The sequence below is a fragment of the Electrona antarctica genome (genome assembly GCF_951216825.1).
Source record: "Electrona antarctica genome assembly, chromosome: 16".
Lineage (NCBI taxonomy): Eukaryota > Metazoa > Chordata > Actinopteri > Myctophiformes > Myctophidae > Electrona > Electrona antarctica.
In genome coordinates, this window is record NC_136797.1 from 22,762,824 (window position 1) to 22,779,791 (window position 16,968).

Sequence of the window (16,968 nt, forward strand, 5' to 3'; positions counted from 1 at the left end):
TGTGTGTGTGTGTGTGTGTGTGTGTGTGTGTGTGCGTGTGTGTGTGTGTGTGTTTGTGTATACACATTATGTCCCTACAATGTGAATATAATGGCCTCTCCCCGGAGAGCTGGGGGAAGAGAGTGGAAAGTCATCTGCTTTTCCTTTACACTACAGTACATATTCATGTCTGGGCCTATATATATATTGTGATCGTTGACTTAATATGGACAGGATTTATGATGGCGTGGCGATGCACACTCACAGAGAGAGACACCGGCGCTAACAAGACAAAGAAGACAGAGTGAACGGATTGGAGGAATGTAGACATACAGTGGGTTTTAATTTAATTTGAAGGCCCCCCCCCCCCCCCCCCCCCCGAGTCAATTCTCTGCAAATCTCTCTCTCTCTCTCTCTCTGACAGTGGTGTAAAGTAACTACATTTACATGTGCATTTACATAAGTACTGTACTTAAAGGACCACTTCACCACTTTTCAACATCTCTTCATATAATTGGTTCTCACTAATGTTCATGATAAAACACCACCATTTTTTCCTACTCAGTCTGTGTCTCATAGGAGGGCTTTGGGCAGTTCGGACACCCGTCCACCAGTGACATCATCATTAGGCAGATTTTTTTTTAAACAAGATTAGTTTTAAAATATATTTAGATTTGTATTATCGTGAGAACGATGGCTTCAACTTTTGCATTGCAACTTTTCAGGAAAAGAAAGCCTGCCGTTTCTATTAGCTTGGATTCACCATCGATGATGTCACTGGTGGACGGGTTTCTGAACTGCCCACAGCCTTCCTATGAGACACAGACTGAGTAGGAAAAAATGGTGGTATTTTATCATGAACATTAGTTAGGACCAATTATAGGAAGAGAAGTTGAAAAGTGGTGAAGTGGTCCTTTAAGTACAATTTTGAGGTATTTGTACTTTACTTGAGTTAATTCCAATTCCCAATACTTTTACTTCTACTCCACTACACTACATCTCAGATCCACATATTCATATATATGTCGTTAAATATTCTGATGAATTGAAAATGGAGGAACCCAATGGAAACAAGCCTTATAGTGCTTTCTTGGGTTTTTACTCCTCTCAGCAGACCTTGTATTGAACTGTACTTTCCTGTGCTTATTCTGCAAACGGTTAATAATCAATCAATCAATCAATCAATCAATCAATCAGATGTACTGGACTAGAAGTACAAGTATTAACAATTGGACATGCATACTCCAGCAAATAAGTAGGCATACCTCAAAATTGTACTTAAGTGCAGCACTTGAGTAAATGTACTTTACTTTCCACCACTGAGTACTGTGTACTACAGTAAATGGTAAATTTATATAGCGCCTATATCCAAGGCGCTTTAGATAGATTGTGCATTACATTTACCCATTCATACAACTATGGTGGCGGAAACCATGCACATCAGGAGCAATTAGGGGTTCAGTCAGAGTCTTGCTCAAGGACACTTCGACACTAACTCTGGGGGAGCCCGGGTTCGAACTGGCAACCTTGTGGTTGCCATCCGGCCACTCTACCCCTGAGCCACCGCACCGCCGCCCCACAATACATACAGTATAGCTACAGTATGTGTGGCTATACAATTCCTGTAGCCATGGCTGCTTTGGATATTGGATTGCAACATAAAAGAAGCTTTAATAAATAAAATAAAAAAGATGCGAACAATACAGTAAACAATCATTATCACTTTTATTGGCTTCAAAGGGAATAATAAAAGGATTTTTTTTCAAAGCTGTCTTCTCCTTTATGTATTGTTTTGGTATCATTATAGCAGCTTCTTCTGACGTGTCATACATAACATAGTGATACATTAATGCTTGAATATGCTCAATACACAACAGGCTAAATTTAGACTACAGGCTTACTACATGTGGTGGGGTGGCGGCAGAGTATTTGTGCACACTCAGCAGATAGTGTGTGCTGTGTTGTTGTCTGTGTGCAAGCATGCATTTGTTTATTTGTCTATATAGGGCAGTGGTTCTCAAAGAGGGGTCTGGGGACCCCCGTGGAACCTACTATAGGTCCCATAGGGGTCGAGAAGTGCCGTTCTCAAGACGTAAAAGGGTGACAGTTCGCAAAAAAAACGTAGTTTGCCGTCTTGGGAGTCAGAAAAGAAGATTAGGGGCTCTATTTCCGTCCATGCTAAACCCCTTATCCCTAAACGTCGGTCTTTGCTTTTTTTTTACCATTTTGAAAAACATTTTTTAATAGTTCAAATAGCCGATCTACATCGACACGTTGTGAGCTTAGTAGATTGGCTATTTGAACTATCTCAAAAGTGGTTTTCAAAATAGTAAAAAAAAAAAAAAGGCAAATAAGTTTCGGGATAAGTAAAAAAAAAGAAAAAAAGAATAGAGCCCTAGATCTGCTATTTTTGCATAGCCAACCTGCAAATAGATAAAGGGCTCCATTTTCGTCACCGCTAAACCCCTTATGCCTAAACTTCTTTGTCTTTTTTTTACTATTTTGCAAAACCTTTTTGAATAGTTAAAATGGCCAGTCTACAAGCTCACAACGTGTCAATGTAGATTGGCTAGTTGAACTATTCAAAAATGTTTTTCAAAATAGCAAAAAAAGGCAAAGAAGTTTAGGGATAAGGGGTTTAGCGGTGACGAAAATGGAGCCCAAAGTGTTTCAAATAATTGTGATGCTGTACTAACACATTTGGCTGCGGACTTTGAACCACCGCATGCCGTAGCTGCAGGGGATAACTCTGTAAGGTACATACACACTGGTATAAACCTCGTGAAAGGTTAGCCTGTGAAGAAGACTGCATCATAATCTGCTTATAACAAATAAGCTATCATTTGAACACCGGCGGATGTGCTATTCAAGAGCTGTGCTCCGAGGCGTTACATAACCCCCGTTCCACTATTGAACATTATCCTTTATAGTGTTCACGAAACAGAGCTGACAGCGATTTCGTGGCAAATCCCCGAAGTAGCGGAAAGAATAATAGTTATCATTGTCCCACTCAGCTTGGGGGGGCGGGAGTAGAGTGGTAATCAGGAAGTCCCAGGTTCGACCCCTCGGCTCACCCCGTCTATGTGTTGAAGTGTCCCTGAAGCGGGATACTTATACAGGGGGCACTTCAGAATCTGAATCACTTATATTTTAAAGGGAGGCGAGCACAGTAAACATCTTCAACCCATTAAAACCTGCAGGGGCCGATATACAAATGCCTTCTATAGCAGTGGTTCTCAAAAGGTTTTCTCTGCTTTCTGTTCCCACTTCCCATATACAGCATTTTTGGTGAACAACAAGCTATACAGTCTATTCAACTGCCAGTAACCAAAGAATGGAACATCGAGGTACGAGATACTATTCTGCCACCAAAACGTGGAATGCCCTGCATGGTGTCATCCAGTAAAGCAGGGGTTCTCAACGTTTTTGGCCGGGGACTCCCGGAAATGCTTTGGCAACGTCTCGGGACCCCCGCCCCGCCCCGCCCCCCTCCTGACCCCCAATATAAATGGACTGCTACAATAACCTTAATAATAGAGACAATACACCATAAATAAATACTGAAACCAGATATAATCATTATGGAAGGTGTATGCATGTACTATGTGTACTATATGTAAACTCTTCATTTCCATTTTCCAGCCATTCAGTTGCATTAAAATAAAAAGGGTTTTTTTTTTGGGGGGGGGGTTTAAATGTATTTGGGGACCCCCCAAAATAATTTGGCGACCCCCCGAGGGGTCGCGACCCACGGGTTGAGAACCCCTGCAGTAAAGTATCTGCAACACTGGCTTCTATATATAAAAAAAAAAGAAATGTCCGAAAATTACAAGTGGAGATAGATTAAATTAAATTACCTTGATACAAGGAGACATAAACTGTCAACCCTGTTTCCCTTTTGTCTCCTCTGTAAATAACAGCTGTTTATTTGTCGCCAGTACATTTTTGTGTTATCCTGTTACTGTATGTCCGATTGTCCGTGCCGTTTACATCTTCGACTAATACAGAGTTATTCAATCAGTCAATGAAGAACTGGGCTGAGAGAGGCTATACCGAGCATGATGCTGGGAGAGTGACCACCCACCGCGAGAGTGACCACCCACTGGGTGAGTGAACGCCCGCTGGGAGAGTGAACGCCTGCTGGCGCGATGACCGCCCGCTGGGGCGTGTGTCTCGCGGCTAATCACAGCAATTGAAGGCAGGATTTTGAGGACAACCGTTTCAGTTGTATTTATTTTTTTCATTTTTCAATCGTTATTGCTTTACACAAAACAGAAACCAAGGAGGGGAGAGATCACAGTAGTCCTCCAAAGCTTTCTTCCTCCTCTACGCTGCAGTTTTTCGTCGTCGGGGGTTCATTTGTATTCACTCTCTGAGATAAAGACCTACAGTTGGGTGCCACCGATATTGTCCCTTATCATTAGACCCATTTAGGCCTGACCTCAAAATTAAAAAAAAATCCTTCTAAATCCAGTTTTCTGAAATAAATATTTTCACGATTTTTCAAAAATAGCAGATCTACAAGCTCGTAGCGCGCCACCGAGCTTGTAGATCTGCTATTTTCAATAGCTAAATTATAACATAATGTTTAAAACACCAAAAGGGGTTCCCGCCCAAAATGGGTTAACTGTCCTTTTGCGCAGATCACGCAAACCTCAACAAAAATAAAAGGACAATATTGATGGCCTCCAACTGTATAGGGGTCCCATTCGGTTCCTATAACTATCAATCAATTTGGTTGGGGATCCCCTGGAATCCCCTCAAAGACCCCATGCATGGCCTCGCTTTGAGAACCACTGTGATAAGGAATCTATAAGTGCAGCGTAGTCTGGAAAGGACTGAGATCTCCTTGCGTGAGTCACGGGGAGAGCATGAAAAGAGGGTAGTTCAAATTCAATATAAACTCCACAAGAAACACACTGCATAATCATGTTTAGTATGCACTCAACTGGACAGGAGTGCCCCCTTTTGCGGAGGCGCTAGCCCCTCCAACATCTGGCTTTGTGTGTTCTGCCCGTGAGTGTGAACAATATGAACTTTTTGACACATTTTGTTCCGAACAAACTTTCAGGTCAAGTCAATGGCAAAATTGACTGATGTATTTGTGTGACGTCATGTGAGTCAATACATCGTCACAACTGAGCACATGCAAATTGAATTCTATAATAGAGCCATGAAGCCTTTGCAAGAAACAGCTCAGTACAAGAATAATGCTCTACACCAGGGGTCCTCAACTAGAAATGCTGAAGGTCCACTAATATTTTTTTTAAAAGACTAAGGTCCCGGTCCCATGAGCGTGACGCGGGCCACGCAGCGGCCAGCGGAGAGCGGGGCTCTATGCCTGTTTAGTACAGTCACACCAAGGCAAGCTTATACAAATCGGATCCCCTTCCAACCAACCAATACTGGGGAGTATATGGAAATAAAATGTTTCACAAATATTCCCCTCCAACAATTCACAGCAAATGAGAGGTATTGTGTTGAGGCACAAAGAACCCTTTTATTTTGTCAAGTTTCAAAAACATTTTTATTCATTTGCCCAGGGTCCACAGAGAGGTGGTCCGCGGTCCGGTCGTGGAGCGCGGTCCGCCTATTGAGGACCCCTGCTCTACATACATGATCATCGTGATAAAAGGTGATAAAAAGAGTTTTATTTTTAAAATGTTGGTACATCAAGTGCGGCCACTTGATGTATTTTTGGGGGCTTTTCAGCCTTGATAGTACACAGTCGAGAGAGGCAGGAAACACGGAGAGAGACAGGGAGCGACAATAAGCAAAGGTCGCCGAGCTCGGGAATCGAACCAGTGGCGCATTACATGCAGTATGTGGCATGCGCCTCAACCACCAGGCCAGCGGCGTCCCCACAAAGTGCCCCTTTTAACCCCTAACTCCTCAACCCTTTGTGGTCATCTGAGCAGCCATCTACTGGGTGAAGCAGTAAAAGTGAAGTAATGCTCCCCTCACCCCGGGCCCCCCGGGGGGGGGGGGGGGGGGGGGGGAGTAAATACTCCCTTTTCCCGACATCCACGGCTGTATACGGGTATTAAAGATTTATGTGTTGGTTCTCTGCTAATGGGAGTTGTAAAAATGTAATTGCCATGGTGTCTTATCAACTAACGTTCTGTAGCACAGACTGTCAGCGTTGCTATAAGTCTGCTTGTTATAAGAGACTTTGGGCTTGTTTTTTTTTCTGGAAAGTTTCTTGTAAATATTAATTGCCAGTTACGCGTTATTTGTGAGGCTTGTTTCTAAAGTGTAGTTGCTTATTTGGGCTTTCTTCCAAATGTTTTGTGTCCCTATTATATCTCCCACCTGAAAATGTTGTGTGATCTCCGTATACCATGTATACCCCGTCAGACAATGTTGCTCGAAATAAATATAGGGTTGTTGTTGTTGGGCAGAACCCTCTCATCGCCATACTGTATACTTTTTGTGGGTTTTTTTTTTCATTAACACTAGCACGTCGGAGCGGTCTTTCTGACCGATTTTGAAATTTTGAAGTGGATTTTCTTTGCCCATGAAGTCCTGAGAAAGTTCCCCTTGCACGACTTTTTCTAAATGTTCGATTCAAATCATCTCTGTTTTTTCTTTCATCTGAAACGTTTTGTAAATATGATTTTAGACATGATTATACCTACTATGACTGCACTTTTTCGGTCAAATTGACCGTCCTCAGACTCCTCACCCTTTCTCCCCCGCAAGCAGTGATGTTCACACCTCCCTCCCGGCTGGAGACGGGCATTGTTCAAGCTAATGTGTCATTTGCATTCCAACTACTTCCACATGTATAGGCAAACTTACATTACGAATGTACTCACAACATAGACTAAATGTTGTTTTAGATGTTATATTTGTTATATGCGGTTTGCAGAAATAACAATGACTGACTTTATTTTTCTCGAAACGGAAAAATAAATATGGTGAAATATGGTGTGTTGACTGACTGGCGTATTGTTTCCACCAAGCGCATAAGCTCAATAGATATAAATACATGTTGACTATACACGCCATCTTTATAGCATAATTATGTTGGAATAATAAAGTTTAATGATCTAGGCTACTTGATCGTATTACAGCATCACACAAATGCATCACAAGTAGAAGATCTTTTTTAATTTGAATCCTGAAAAGTTAGTTTTGGACACATACTGTTTACTGTACATATACTGTACAAGGTGTCCACCCGACAGAGACAATGTATCCACTATCCAGTATAGCTACTCTATTTTTGGCGGTGATACTGCCATACTACCGTTTGAGATAACCTGACTCCGCCAGATGGGGCAGCAGAGAGTACACTCCTCCTGCTCCCATCTGGGAACTCTCAGGCAGACTTGATGCCCGGCCACAAAACGGCCTGGCCAATCAGCAGCAGCTAGAAGCTAGAAGCTGCTGCTAGAAGCTGCTAGAAGCTGCTGCTGATTGGCCAGGCCGTTTTGTGGCCGGGCATCAAGTCTGCCTGAGAGTTCCCAGATGGGAGCAGGAGGGGGGAACCCAGTGTACTCTCTGCTGCCCCATCTGGCGGAGTCAGGTTACGTTTGAGCAGCCTACAGTACAAAACAGTGCAGACAACAACAACAACAACAACAAAACAGCAAGCGATATGTGGCATATCACTATCAGTCCCGCTGCACAACTCCTCTGTTTGCACCAGACAATTCTATTTCTATTTTTTTTCATCCCACGATTTTGTAACCCAATTTTTCACCCAGTGTCAATGATCTAGTGTAATATACTCCCTCTGCCAACCTGGGGAGAGCAACGGACTGACGTCATGCTTCGCTCAATGCATGAGGAGTCCAAGGGCCTCTTCTTTTCACCTGACAGGGGGGAGTTTCCCGAGTTAGACGTATCGTGTGGAAGGTTATTCCATTTTTTTTATTTGATCTTGTCGATCTGCTACTTTGGCTGTTTTTGAATTTGAATCCTGAAAAGTAACAGTTTTGGACATAAATGATGGCATCGCTGCCGGCAGAAAGGTCTGTGTGTTGGTTAAAAAATATTGAACCAATGAAAAGTATTAAAAAGGTGCCTCGGCCAAAACCTCCTAACTCCTTTGGCTCCTCAAACAGAGGAGAGGAGAGGAGAGGAGAGGAGAGGAGAGGAGAGGAGAGGAGAGGAGAGGAGAGGAGAGGAGAGGAGAGGAGAGGAGAGGAGAGGAGAGGAGAGGAGAGGATTTCAACGCTATTTAAATCCTCATAATTAATTAATTAATTGCTTGCTTGTTCCGGGGCGAGGCCAACTGATGGATTGTGTGGAAGGTGATCAAAACGAGAGGTTGGTGAGATGTGCGTGTGTGGTGTGTCCACTCAGAGCAGGCCTGGTGGCTTCTGGAGAAAACCAAAACCGTTCATGTAATCAGTGGTGGAAACTAAGTTCATTTAAAAAAAAAGTGTATTTGTATACCGCATTTTCACGTTTTTTCAAAAATAGCAGACCTACAAGCTCGTAGCGCGCCACTCGGTGGTAGATCTGCTATTTTTCAATAGCTAAAGTATTACATAATGCTTAGTTAAAACACCAAAAGGGGTTCCCGCCCAGAATGGGTTAAGCCGATCTACAATTTGAAAACTTGAAATGGGACATTCTGCAATCTGCATAATGAGTATACTTTCTACTTTTGGTACTTTAATGTACATTTTGACGCCAATAATACTTTTGTACTTTTTCCACCACTGCATGTAATTGAGTTCACACTCGACACCGCAGCTCCTCGGGGTCCTCCTCGACACCGCAGCTCCTCGGGGTCCTCCTCGACACCGCAGCTCCTCGGGGTCCTCCTCGACACCGCAGCTCCTCGGGGTCCTCCTCGGCAATAACACCTGCCACGTGTGAAGTGGATCGGATGAGCGCTTCGAGATATGTCTGCTCCGTTCCTGTTCTGGAAGAACCGTTAATCCCATCAACCCGACACTCAACACTGCACTTCCTTTGGCTGCAGGTCTCCCCGAAGCAGCAGAGCAACACGGTATAACCACGCGGCTCCCACAAGTGTGAAGTCAATCACATGAGCCAGCGGCTTCTGAGAGATACGTGTGTGACTTAATGTGATTGAATGTGATCGAATGAAAATGAATTCTGTTATTGAGTTGATAAGAATTAGGTGTTGGAATAAAATACAATGACAAAAAAAAATACATTATATATTTAGAGCAGAGAGACGCACCAACGTCAAACAACTCCTAGTATTAGGAATATTAACCACATGAACCATAGCATCCCTATTCTATAGGTGAGGCAGTCAGGCTGCTGAACAGCTTACCTTGCACTGCAATGAATGCACTGACTTTTTTGTTTTTCTCTACACTAGTGTATACTTGTCTTAAGACTGCGAGTGCTCAGAGCACAATGAATTTCATTGTATTTATACGCCATATTTATACATATGACAAATAAACCTGAACCTTGAACCTTGAACCTATACTGTAGGTGCAAACATTTGTCGAAAATAGCCAATCTACAAGCTCGCAGCGCATCGCAAGCTTGTAGATCAGCTATCGCCTTCGAATAATGATATAATGGTGAAGGAGGAAGCAGACCTTTAGCGCACCGCAGGGGACCCCAGTCAATTAAGTACAGCGTTATATATAGATATATATATAGGGTTTAAGTGGTTTTTAATGCAATGCCTTCCTCAGATTTCATGTACAGTATGTCCATTTGCACTGGTGTGTACACAGTGGTTCTCAAAGTGGGGTCCGGGTACCCCCAGGGTAGCCAGACCGAATCAGCCGTTGGCAAAAAAGAAATTGCCTGCCGGCGGATTACGGTCTGGAGAGGCTCAATTGTACGCCCATTTCCTACACCAGAGAACTGGTGTGGCCAATCGGGACACGGTATGCAATATGGGCGGGCTTTGGTACAGTGACATTCAATGCTTGAGACCTTTGACTGACAGTAGCTCTGACCAATTGCGTCAAAGAAAAAATGTTTGAACCCGCCCCCCGGGAAACAAGATCCATACACAGCATCTCCAGACTCAAATACCACACGACAGTGTGATTTGAGTCTGGCTTATTAGCCAGGCTACCCCCAGGGGTCCTTGAGTACATGATAATGAATCATGATATACGTATATATGGAGTCAAGTGCAGATTATTTTGAGACCAAAGAAAGTATGTTGTGTGTCAGACACACAACATACATATGCCAACAAATACACATACCCAGAGGCAACTTCAAATGGAAACAAACAGCAGAGGGCGCTGTTTTTCTTCACTTTTTGAGTGGTGCAACCACTCCAAGGAACAGCAATGTCACTATGGCACTATGGGACTATGGGACTATGGGACTATGGGACTATGTTTAGAGTACCAGTAGGGGAAAAAGTGGCGCTGTTGTGCCAGAAACAGAGAGAGAGCGATAGTGTTAGAACCAATAGGAACTGAAATTGGAACGATACAGAGAAGAAATTGTAACGATACAAATTGGAACGATACAGAGAACCAATAGGAACTGAAATTGTAACGATACAAATTGGAACGATATAGAGAACCAATAGAGGGGAGTTGCACGACTCAGTTCACACAAGTGTGATTTTTTCTTTTGCCGATGGGTTCCCAGATTGGTGGTATGCGGTAGTTCCGCCAACAAACTCAGGGATGACATCATAGTTATACAATCTGGGAACCCACAGGAACTTGGTTTTGTCTCCTCCCCTTTCCTAGTCCACTTCCTCCCAGGCTTCTATGTTTATCCCTACGAACAACAACACTACATGGTTAGGGCGGTGGCGCTGACACATTCTGCATGAGAGATTATTAGTTAAAGGAGAATTCCATGCTAGAATACTTTCTTACCTTTATTTGTAGTTGCTACGTCCCCACCAAAGAGGTCCATGTGTTATTTTGTGCAAAAGTGCATTATTGGCTATTTCCCCTAATATAAGCCCTCAATGGGGCGTTGGGTTTTTGTGCTAATTTGCTTATTACCACCGAAATAAGTAGTAAAGTGTGCCGCTTGGGATACTATTTACATTATGAAGAGAGGATATAAACAAAAAAAATGAAAAAAGCGAATTAGCACAACACCCCATAGCCCCATTCAATTCAATTCAATTAATTGAGGGCTTATGGTAGGGAAAATAGCCAATAATGCGCTTTTGCAAAAATGAACACCTGAACCTCTTTGGTGGGGACGTAACAACTACCAATAAAGGTAAGAAAGCCTTCTAGCATGGGATTCTTCTTTAATACTAGCTGCTACAAGGAAAAGCTAAACCATAACAAGACATAATGTACCAAAACAGTATAGCTATCAGGCCCTAAATGCTTCTTCAGTCCCTGGCACAAAAAATAATAATAATCGGATGGGGGTATATGTGGCCTAATACATAATCAATCTGGGTGTCCTTGACATTAAAATATATATTTTAACCCATTTTGGACTGATGGCGATTTAAAAAAAGGCTTCTAAATCCTAATAGTTTTCTGAAAAACCCATGTTTCTATGTCAGTTGTGCTCAACCTTTTTCATGTCAAGGGCCCCCAGAATTATCTCTATTGGGCCACGGACCCCCCATCTCAAAATATGTAGTTCCAGGGACCCACCCAGAAGCAAATATTTTAGTTAAAAATGTTCACTCTGAAATATATATTCAAAGATTTGCACCACATTTTCACGACTTTTCAAAAATAGCAGACCTACAAGCTCGTAGCGCGCCACCAAGTGGCACGCTACGAGCTGGTAGGTCTGCTATTTTTCAATAGCTAAAGCATAAAGTAACGCTTAAAACACCAAAGGGGGTTCCCGCCCAAAATGGGTTAAGTGAGAAGAACTCATAATACGGTATAGGTTTACAGCGGCAGGCCCTTACCTTGGGTGGGTTTGTCTCCCTGACAGTGTCTGAGTCAGACCAGCGGTGTTTGAGCTGGGAGGAGCTGGGCCCACACTCACAGAACGTCTGCAATGCATGGAACAAACAGACAGGAGGCCAGTGTTGGTGTGTGTGTTTTAATTAAGTGTTTTACTTAAGTAAAAGTGTCAAGACTGACATATAGAAATACTCTGTTACAAGTTAAAAGTAACCGGAATTCAAAATGTACAAAAGTATTGGTATCAAAATGTATTTAAAGTACCAAAAGTAAAAGTACTTATTAAGCAGAATAATTATGTCCCATTTAAAAATTTCAAATGTATAAAAATCTTTTGAAAATAGCAGATCTGGGCGCGCCCGCTGGCCTAGTGGTCCAGGCACATGCCACATATAGGCTCTGGCGTTGCGTGTTCGAGTCCCGTTCATGACGACCTTTGCTGCGTGTCTCTCACCTTCTCTCTCTCTCCCTCTTTCCTGTCTGTCTTCACTTGTAACTATCAATAAAGGCAGAAAAGCCAAAAACAAATCTTTAAAAAAAAGAAGAAAATAGCAGATCTGCATAGCAATGCGTCACATCGCGACACATTGTGAGCTTGTAGATCTTGTATTTTCAAAATGGCCAAAATGTGTAGGGCTGAATGGTTACTGTATGTTTTATAATAATAATCAAACTAACTATATTAACTAAAGTTTTCAAATAAATGTAGCGTACAATATTTGGATCTGAGATGTAGTGGAGTGAGTAGAAGTATTGGAAACTGGAAATACTCCAGTAGTAGTAGTAGTAGTAGTAGTAAAAGTACCTCCAAATGATACTTATCCCATTCAGGACAGGAACGCCTTTTGGTGTTTTAAGCATTATGTTATACTTTAGCTATTGAAAAATAGAAGATCTACAAGATCGTAGCGTGGCACCGAGTGCCGTGCTACGAGCTTGTAGATGTGCCATTTTTGAAAAATCGTAAAAATGAGGCGCAAATCTTTGAATATATTCGTTCAGAGCGAACGTTTTTAACTCAAATCTTTGCTTCTGGGAGGGTCCCTGCATGAATTACATATTTTCAGATGGGGGTCCGCAGACAAATACAGATCATTCTGTGGGCCCTTGACATGAAAAAGGTTGAGCACCGCTGACAAAGAAACATAGTTTTTTCAGAAAACTTGGATTTAGAAGCCATTATTTTTAGAATCGGCCTAAATGGGTTAAGTACAGTACTTGGTTACTTTCCACCACTGCTAACAGTGCCTTACTTACAGCAATGTTCTCTTTTTCTTTTCTCTTTTTGTTGTATTAATGTATTTCAACGAACTCCATAACTCTGAGTGTGTACAAATGTAAGCATTTGGTTCCATTTCTACACCCTCTGAGTTACAGACCTGTATGTAAGGATCCGTTTGGAACCCCTTCAAGGAACACTGGGGGGTTCCTGGACCTCACTTTGAGAACAAGACACACACACACACACACACACACACACACACACACACACACACACACACACACACACACACACACGCACGCACACACGCACACACGCACACAAGCTCCCGGACACGCACGCACACACACACACCACCACACAAGCACGCGCGCAGGCGAGCCTCGGAGGCCTGAATTGTTCGTGCGTGAGAAATGTGTATACACACAAACGAATATGGTTCGCACTCATACACCTACATAAAGTGTTATGCGCTCGCATGCACATGCACAAACAAACACAGGATGTTGTGTGTGAGTGTGACGTGAAGTAGATGAAAAGCATATCGGTCCCGGCTCTCAAATTGGACATCAAATCATTGCTTGTCTAAAGAGCCAAATAAGATAAATGGAAGTGGCAACTGATGGGCATAATGCTACAGCAGCAGACACCTACGTACGTACGCACAGGAGTTAATGGCCTTCTGACAAGACCAATACAAACAGACATTTGTACTTCTCTGTGGTATAAAGGAATTCATCTGGCTCATGACAGGCTCACCGATTCTTCCCAGTAATGGCTTTGCACTGCACTAGAACCTTGACGTTTTTTGTTGCATAGTGAACCTGGAAGAGATGTTCTAGTAGTGTGTAACATACAGCGTCTATTATGGGGGGGGGGGGGGGGGGGTGAAGTAGATGCCTTTCACCTGAGGAAAAGACCTGAGGACGATTCAACAAATGCCTTCTAAATCCTGACAGTTTTCTGAAAAACCCATGTCGATAGCTAAAGTATAACATAATGCTTAAAACACCAAACAGAGTTCCCGTCCTGAATACACAAAACTGTTGAGGTACTTGGAGCATACATGGGCAACTGATATATTATTGATTCCAGCTGTTACATTAGTAATTAGTAGCTATATTAGTAGCTTACTAAGTATAACTAAATGCATTCGAAATAAAAAACAAAATACTGTTCAGGATTCCAATGAAAAAATACAGAAAAAAAAGATTCAGGATTCAAATTCAAATAATAGCACAAAATAGCTCAAGTCTCGTTTTGAGCTTGCATATCGACTATTTTTGTGCAACTTTTGTGTGACGTAGAATGAAGACGTAGGGCATTCATTTACGAAAAAGGTTAAGATACGGAGCTGAGAGGTTTCTGCCCGACAGTGCATGGAATGTGGAAATAATATAGTGGCCCTCTGCGTCACACCACCCCTGAGTCACTGCTTATTTACGCCATCCATGTTCCCTTCACACAAGCCATGACGTGGGTGTTTGTATAGACAACATGTTCTAGTATGCATGTGCACGTGTACGTGTGCACGTGCGTGTGCATGTGTGTTCAGCGGAGATAAAAGCCAGGTAGTTATGAAGGCAAGCGGGTCCTTTCTTAATGGTTCCAGGAGAGTACACATATCGTCCCTGACCTTCATCACCTCCGCTCCCACTAAAGGAATTGCAATTAGCCCAGGACAATATAAATGCCCACGCAAAAAGAGCACAGCCAGGTAGGCCTGTAGCACACACGTGTCAGAATGTGCATGGCTGCACGCACGCACGCACGCACGCACACGGACACGCACACCGCGGCACACGCACACGCACACCGCGGCACACGCACACACACACACACACACACACACACACACACACACACACACACACACACACACACACACACACACACACACACACACACACACACACACACACAGCATTGTAGGTTGGCAAGAATGCAATTTGTATTACGTATACATTTCGCTGCCCCTCGTGTTTTACCCCGGGTGCACATGTGCTTGGTCCGACATACTAAACCCTAAAACCTATAACCTCACAGGAAGGTTAGTTTTAACCTGCCACACATGTCGAGAGCCACAGGTTGGTTTTAACCTGCCATGCATGTCGAGAGCCACAGGTTGGTTTTAACCTGCCACGCACGTCGAGAGCCACAGGTTGGTTTTAACCTGCCACGCACGTCGAGAGCCACAGGTTGGTCTTAACCTGCCACGCATGTCGAGAGCCACAGGTTGGTTTTAACCTGCCACGCATGTCGAGAGCCACAGGTTGGTTTTAACCTGCCACGCATATCGGCAGTGTTGTTGGACTAATACCTGTCAGACTGTTATGTCTAACCAACGTATTGCACCCTTTTTCCCCTGTAACCGGTGCATGATGTTTCACAATGTCCATGTGCTTCTCGCCATTGCATACACAAGAAAGGGACGTGTACTGTGCCAAGGGCTCCCAAACTGGGGGTCTGGTCTGGACATTGTGGTCGCAAACATTGTGAAAAGAGCTGAACTAAGCTCACATATCCGCCGAGCAGTGGGAAGCGTTGTGAGCTCGTAGATTGGCGATTTTCACGATATTTATCTGTGGAACCGAGTCACACAAAATGTAATTAGGCCTACTCCAATTCCAAGTGCTTGTCAGGCTGGGTGGGGCGGGGGCAGGGGGTCGCAGTCTGAGGAGTTTGGGAACCCCGGCCTACACCGATCGATATTCCCGTTCTTATCTTTTGAAGCACTGCGGTGTTGCCATAAGGAATGTGCCAGTTAACTTGTCTTATTAGTCTCTCTCCTGTTTGTTTGTTTTTTCAGTTAACTTGTCTTATTAGTCTCTCTCCTACTTTTACTCTTTGCCCATTTCTCAGTCTGGTATAAGAACAGTGTGCTCCACCTTCTCTCTGTGCCCACACACTAATTAAAGCTGTGTACCACCTGTGCCTCCTGTGTGTGTGTGTGTGTCTATCAAACGCCCGCCACACGGTGTCTAGACATAATACTGCCAATTGACCCAAAATGAAATGCCAACACCAAAACATAAAATAATAGCTCCCGACCTACACTATAACCTTTAAATGTCTAATCCAAAACAATTTGTTCTGTTCCAACAGCTCCAGTTGGCCAAACATACAGGGTTTCTGACCGACAGCAACTATTCACACATTTATTTCAAACTCAGTGAAAACTGCTACCTCCGTGTCCAAACCCACATAAGCACGATATACAAAACACTAAAGCACAAGTACTGTATAACTAGACGATAATTAGCTGACTCCCCACCCAACCCACACTCCAGTGATGATTCATTGTACAGTCTTATGGCCCTTTAGGGTGAATGACTTCTTGAATCTATACCTGCGCTACACTGTCACTGAATTAATGTGCTCCTCTGTGAGGAAAAGGCCATGTGCAAGGATGTGGCTGGCATCATCCAGCTACGTACTCATTCATTCAAGGTGTATATTTATTCTCAAAATTACACCGAGTAGTTAAACTCATTTGCAGTGTCGTTGAGTAAATGGATATTGTCTTAGTTATTTTCTCTGTCACTGCTCATCACTGGCAGAGAAGAGAACTCAAGCTCAATTCCCATCACCTTGCCAGCCAGCCTAATCCTATAACCGGGGAGGCGGAGACAGAGTGGCGTTCCGAATCCGATGCACCTGCGTGCGGTTAGGGTTAGGGTTGCCCTCCATGAGACGGTTTAGAGTCCCTACATTTAAGAAAAACAGACTAAAGAACTCATTTGTACATCTGTCTGTCTTGCTTCTAAACCAAAATCGCTAAACCAGTGGATATGTTCTCGTTCCTGATTGTTTCTGTGATTTTTGTCCTGTAATGTCTACCCTTTTGTAATGTACGTCTACGTCTATGTCTTGTCTGTTTCTTGAACGGTGACGTCATGGGCGCAAAGCAAATTTCAGTGCAAGCTGACAATAAAGTTGTATCGTATCGTTATA

At 43.2% G+C, this 16,968-nt stretch overlaps 1 protein-coding gene across 1 annotated transcript in view; it reads right to left on the bottom strand.

Moving 5' to 3' along the window:
- The window catches only part of fibcd1b (fibrinogen C domain containing 1b), a gene marked incomplete at both ends in the record, with an annotated part of 343,932 nt that overhangs the window by 240,870 nt on the left and 86,094 nt on the right, over positions 1 to 16,968 (bottom strand). Inside the window, one exon of the mRNA XM_079524855.1 lies at positions 11,795 to 11,881. Within this exon, the coding sequence (XP_079380981.1) occupies positions 11,795 to 11,881 (87 nt within the window). The remainder of the gene's footprint in view (positions 1 to 11,794; positions 11,882 to 16,968) is intronic.